The sequence below is a fragment of the Aplysia californica genome, unplaced genomic scaffold, assembly GCF_000002075.1.
Source record: "Aplysia californica isolate F4 #8 unplaced genomic scaffold, AplCal3.0 scaffold00252, whole genome shotgun sequence".
Taxonomy (NCBI): domain Eukaryota; kingdom Metazoa; phylum Mollusca; class Gastropoda; order Aplysiida; family Aplysiidae; genus Aplysia; species Aplysia californica.
In genome coordinates this window covers 379230-385886 of record NW_004797522.1, presented here as the reverse complement: position 1 = coordinate 385886, position 6657 = coordinate 379230, and the positions used below count along the sequence as shown (strand labels likewise).

General features: G+C 40.3%; 1 protein-coding gene across 1 annotated transcript; it reads left to right on the top strand.

Annotated features, from left to right (window-relative positions):
- The first annotated feature begins 96 nt into the window (after positions 1-96).
- LOC101861048 lies at positions 97-6657 on the top strand. The gene is made up of 3 exons (XM_005100576.3): positions 97-429; positions 5100-5155; positions 6294-6657. Exons 1-3 carry the CDS (start codon positions 274-276, stop codon positions 6502-6504), a joined length of 423 nt encoding a protein of 140 aa, XP_005100633.1. The 5' UTR covers positions 97-273; the 3' UTR covers positions 6505-6657.

Genomic DNA, 6657 nt, shown 5'->3' with positions numbered 1-6657 from the left:
AGAGAGAGAGAGAGAGAGAGAGAGAGAGAGAGAGAGAGAGAAGGGGGGGTGGATGGGTGCGTCAAGGGATTGATGCTGACTGAGAGTGGAGAACCCTCTTTCATAACTGTTAAATATGCATTCGAAGCTGCCGGCATTTCATTCATGAACTTCTGCCAGCTTACTACATGCAGCGTTCGTTTCCTCTTTCTTGACAATTTTTCGCTCTGTCGGCAGACACACTGAACTGATTTCAAAGACTTGTGCGTATGACAATTTATTTGTGAAGAAACCATGATACGATCGGTACTTTCCGTGGCTCTACTGATTGCTTTTGATTTGAGCGCAAGAAGCAATGTTGATGCTGATTCGTCAGATATAAGAAATATTACGTCATGGTTCCGTGTTCTGGAGAAAAATAATGCTGTGATTCCAGGATTCTCACGTAGAGTGAGTATAATAATATTATTATTACGTTCTTTCAAGGAGTTGTCCGTCCACTACAGGATGAGGCACTATCAAACATCTGCTATCGTTTTTATTATCATTATTAATCTATCGTTAATATTATTATCAATGTAAATTGGTCGCTTTTAATGACAAGCGTGCCAGCCCAGATTTCGGGGTTTTCCAGAATTCTTGACCTACACCAAAAGTGGGCATTGCCTAACCTATAGGAGAAGTTTGGTTTCATTGGTGAGTACATTTGTCTGGTTGTAGAAAAAACTCTCCTTGTCTTTTAAAGAAACTGAATAAGGGCTGAAAAACTTTATCTTCGATTTTCTCAAAACAACATTTTGCGGGATAGCGTCCTGGTTCTTAAAAGTGACCAGTTATCGTGTGGAGTCCGTGGCTTAAAGTAGCTAGGCTCTCGAACTTACAACCGTCAGGTCGTGAGTTCGAATCCGATCAGGGTTCCGACGTAGCGTTCTTGGAAGGGGCATTGTACGCGAATTTTCCTCCTTCTTTTGTTTGCATAGTTTCTCTCTAGTAAGACCTAACTTTGAACCTTATATTATGAACCACCGATACATGCGTTGCGAGCGCCGTAAAACTCTTAATAAAACCAAACGACCATTCATACAAATTGTAAGATCACCCAGCGGCAGCTATGTACCTAAAACAACAACAACAAACAAAGATACAAAAAAAGGTTTCCTGCCATCTATATTATATTGTATTATAAGGCTGCTGGCAGAATAAACATCAATGTTTATTGCTTTTTCAAGTATGTATCTATAGAACTCTAAATAGCTTGTAATTGAATTCCTGCATGTGATTGAAGGGTGATTCTGATGTGATTTGTACATTTATTTCTCAGCTTTACTCTTCCTTTCACATTGAATTTTAAAGAGAGTAAAATAGTAATATATTTTATTTTTTAATGAATGCCTGTGTGTGTGTGTTTTCACGGTCCTGTGCAGGCAGGAGAAAAATTTCCCTCTGGAACAATAAAATATTATCTTATCTTATCTTATCTTATTCATCTTATCTTATCTTAGCTTATCTTAAACTAAGGGTACAGACAGAGTGGACACGCCTTGCTGGATTTTTCGGCGCATCTTTTTGATGATCTGATTACGCGACGCTCCAAAGATGCCTGGTGCTAACGGAGTGGGAGCGTCTTTCGGTCATGTAAACTCGTTAGCAGATCTAGCTCAGTGGGCGAAAATGGTATTTTTTAAAGGTTGATGTTATCATGGTTGCACAAACGGTGACGAGCCCGATGTCGATATTGGGTGCATAGAATAAATCAAAGACAAAAGGTATATATTATGGAGATAACCATCCCCTAATAAATGAAATACTAGGAAGCCAACTTTTTTCCACTGAGCATTTATAGTAAATTTCAATTGCTGCAGTTTTCATCAGCCTTGACATTACAGCATTTTCTTTTTTCAACCGCATGAATCAATCATTCCGTGTCCATTTCGCACGACGTTGTAATTAAAATTATGACCAAACAAACTAAACACTGCATACGCCGGACCTAGATCTAGCAGCAATTTGTCGACTGACGCCTTCAATTTTAGTGCAGCTCGTAGTGCACTCACGGCATTTTTTTTTATGCGTCCTAGTCGCAAACGCTACGTTTACGCGACGACCCCGCTCTTGCCGGCCCCACAGTCCGTAATTTTACGCCTGAAAGAAAGGGGGGGGGGGTGTCTTTAGCTCCTGTAACAAAAGTGTCATCTGGAGTGAGACAAGGGTGTGTATTATCACCGCTACTGTTTATAATACAACATTACAAAAGAGCAAACCCCAAACCGATAGACCTGAATGAGATGCTGTTTGCGGACGATCAAAGCCTGGCGTATGGGAAAGAAGAGCAACTTCAAGAGCACACAGACAGGCTGAATACACAATGTAAAAAGCTCAATATGAAGTTCAGTAAAAGCAAAACAGAGACGATGAAAGTCAGCAGTACACCTGGCAACCTTAACATCACCATCGACGGAAATCCGCTGAAACAAGTCTGCGAATTCAAGTATCTTAGTAGCATCTTTTCGGAAGGCGGTCGTCTCAACAGAGAAATTGAGACGAAAGTACAAAAGGCTAACAGCGTCAGCTACCAGCTTGCCCCACTCCTCAAACATCCTAACATCCCCATGGAGACCAAATCCAAGCTCATTAACTCTATCTTCATCCCCACCTTGACCTACCAGTGCCAGACATGGACCCTGACCAAAAGTCTGGAACGTAAGATAACCACCTGCGAAATGAGATGTCTAAGGAGAGCCGTCAACAAAACCAGACGGGACATGGTCAGAAACAACAAGATCAGAGAAATGGTGGGAACAACACCTGCCCTCCACCACAACCGAAGGCAAACAATCAGGTGGTTTGGACATCTCACACGTATGGTAACTAGCCAGCTTGCCAGTAAAGCCTACTACAGGAACGTATCAGGGTACAAAGCAAGAGGAAGGCCAAGAAAGACCTGGATCGAGGGTGTGAACGATACCATGAGAACATTCAATATCCCATCCAGCCAGGCCATTAAACTTGCTGGAGACAGGAAACTATTTCTCCCCTTGACACCGTAGAGGTGTAAGAGGACGAATAAAGTAAAGTAAGTAAAGAACAAACGTGTAAGAAAGGGGGGGGGGGTTGTCTTTAACCAATGTAATATTACACTTTTTGGGGGCTAGATGTGTTGACTTTATCGGAAATCCACTATAATTTGTTTTATTGGTAATTAAAGCGCTTTTGACATTGACATGAGTCTCAATTTTTCCCTTATTAGTAAGAAAGAGTGTATGAAATATTTTGCGTGAATGATTTACTCTGTGATTCTTTAGTGAATGTAGAACTGCATATACATCTATTATTATGTCCATATATGTGTGTAAGCATGTTTTTCTTGAGTATTATGTAAAGCGCATAGAACAATGATTGCAACACGGATTTTTGCGATATAAATATCCCTTTTATTAGGCCTATTATTATACGAAGTGCCTATTTGAAACGCTGCGTTGCGATTAGCCCCATTAAAAAAAACGCTTCGTGTTGAATAGCCTCGATGCTAATCAAAACGCCGAAGCCCAGATCATGCGTGATTTCCAGTCAGATGGGAAACTTAACCTGCTGACTTCTGGGTAAATGCTCAAAGAGGTTATAATAGTACTAGAGGTCGCAGCTGTGACGTCACCTACGTAAACTCACTATGGCTGTATGGGCCCACTTGGCTCGCTTTGTCGCCATTTTTGAGAGGATTAGAAAAAGCGTTGTCTGGCTGCGCGTCCCTCGCAACGCCTAGGTCTTCATAGAGTTTGAAGCTCAGTTCAGTTCTATTTTAAGTTTTCCTTTTTGTTTGCTGTTGTTTAATCATATAACATACACAATACCGCGCATCTGTTGACCGATTGTGGGAAACTTATGAAATTAAATGTGGGCTTCAAATGAACAGAGAGATATAATATGAGGTATTGTTTGTTTTTCCAGTGTGGGATGGGGGAAGGGTGGAGGGAGATAAAGTGAGTAATTGCGTTTGTAAAGAAAAAGGACAATTTCATACTTACAAAATTGATTGCTTTTATGTCATGTTGTCTACACTCTCCTTCTACTGATGCAAAGCCTAGGTCTTCATAGAGTACGAAGAAGGTTAAAACTGGGTTAATTATTTAATATATTAATTCATGATTGTCTCAAAATGAGCAATTAATTGTAGGTGGGATACCGTAAATCACTCATTGTATGGATCCTGTGCGCCCGCCCAAAGAGCGTTGTTTAATATCGGACTCAAATAATTATATACTGACAACATTTTAAAATGCAACACCTAGATTAATATCCGGTTTATCTTAAACGTTCACAATATTTTCTTAAATTGGCCTTGATTGGCAATGGTGTTTGGATACACAACACCCCATCTTCCACGAGCCCCTGCTGCCGCTGTTGCACATGCTGTTTGGCATCGGTTCTGCAAATGAGACAGAACATTACGCCCGTCTTATTGGTGGGTAGTTACCCTTGGTTGGCTGCTTTATATTCTCTCATCTCAACAAGAACGATAGTGGTTATTTTCCGCTTAGCAAGCCTTGAGGGTGTGCTACAGTTACAGCTGAAGCTTCTTGCAGCTTCTCAGTCACATTCCTGATTCCAGAGGGCCTATACGAGCACCTTGCTGTGGTCAGGGGTGCTAAATCTGGACATACTGTTTGGGCGATGCGCAGCAAATGATTTTAATAAAATTAATTATGTTTTTTATTTCAACAAGTGATCATCAAGTCCATCTCATCATTTTTTCTGAAGCTGCTGCTGTTGTCATTATTATTACTATTACTATTATTATTATTATTATTACTATTATCTTCATCACCATTATCATTAGAACTATTTTTATCAACGTCATTCATATCATATTATCAACATCATCACCATTATCGTTGTAATTATTTCTACCATCATTACTAGTGGCATAATGTAGTAGTAGTAGTAGTAGTAGTAGTAGTAGTAGTAGTAGTAGTAGTAGTAGTTGTTGTTGTTGTTGTTGTTGTTGTTGTTTTTTGTTGTTGCTGTTGTTGTTGTTGTGGTTGCCAAAGAGTCATATAGTCTTGTTATTATCCCAATTTCAGTTTTCTCCGTCTGTGCTGCAACTACGCAATTTTCTATTTCAGGAAGGCGAGCAAATGTTCCTATTGAACTGTGTGGACTCCGACTATATCTGCATGAAGTAAGCACTGCTACACTGTTGTTTTTAAAAAAGTTTTTTTAAGGGTCTTTTGTTGTTGTTGTTGTTGTTGTTTTGTTTTTATTTCTTTTTTATGGGGGGAGGGGGTGTTTGTTTTTAATGTTTTGTTTCGTTTTCGTTTTGGGCTTTCTTTTTATCCCCCCCCCCCCCAAAAAAAAAAAAAAATTTAAAAAATTATCAGCTTTTTGTTGTTTTGGGGTTGGTTTGTTTTTGTTTGTTTGTCTGTTTGTTTGTTTGTTTGTTTGTTTTTGGCTTTGGGGTTTGGGGAGGGGGGGGTATTTTTTATATTATGGGCTTTTTTTCTTAGTTGTTGTTCCTATTTTTGCTATTGGTCTTTTATTGTTGTTGTTGTTGTTGTTGTTATTGTTGTTATTGTTATTGTTGTTGCTGTTGTTGTTGTTGTTGTTGTTGCTGTTGTTGTTGTTGTTGTTGAGAAGGCTAGGTGTTAGATCTTACCTAACTTAAGATTAGGGGTGTGGCTGAAAGATAGCAAGAGGAGGCAAAGAGTAGTAGTAAAAAGACTGAAGAAAGAGTAAGGAGCCCAGAGGTGCGGGGCAAAAAGGGGGGGGGGGGGTGGGAGCAAAAAGTGTAGACGAATCCAGACGATAGAACATGGCAAGAGAGCAGGAAAGGAAGAAAAAAAGAAAAACATTTTTAAACGAAAATTTTCCGTCACTGTCAAGTTTTAAACCCGAACCTATGGAATGAAAGGCGAAGACCATAACCTCGAGATCGCGAGAACCCCCACTACGTCGTGTTGCTTACTCACTACACACAGGCAGATACTGATTATAAGGAAACGGGGCCCTTGTGTGCCATAGTGAGGTTTGCCTTTCTTTCCTATCAAACGTCTGTTGTCCTTTTCTCTCCTTCTTGTTTGTTTGTGTTTGTTACTCACTTGTAACATCTGCTGTAATCTTTGGCACTTAAATCATGGTCTTCTTACAGTGTTGCAAGAGCCGTAAAACTCCTACGAAACCTTAAAGCATCTCCAGTGTTATGTCTTTAGTATTCGGCACTTACAAAAATAGTATAATAGTGCTTTTACTCTTTGATGATTTTAAAGTCTTATTCTTTTTTTTCTTCTTCGTTTGGCTTGGCTAACCTCTGTGGCATACAGCTTGGATCCATATAACAAGGGTGATTTGGCTTACTGTGACACTTTCTGCGTTATACTTGGCTACAAATCGGGCGAGTGCATGGGCACTGACCTTCCATGTCGTGATACATCCTTAAATGGGCCCAAACCGTGCGCTCGATGTATTTGCTCCACGCTGGGACCTCGTCCAGGCTACACCCATTCCGCCAAGCGGTGTCAGTTGAGGAAATAACTCTACTCGTGTCACAACACGCTGGAATCAGGCGCTCGTCACTTTTGGGGCATGTACAGTTTTATTGAAAGAGAACGAGAGGAAGACAGAGAAGAAGATGGGAAGACAACATTACACAGAATGGACAGGAAAGACGATGGGCGACAATCTGAG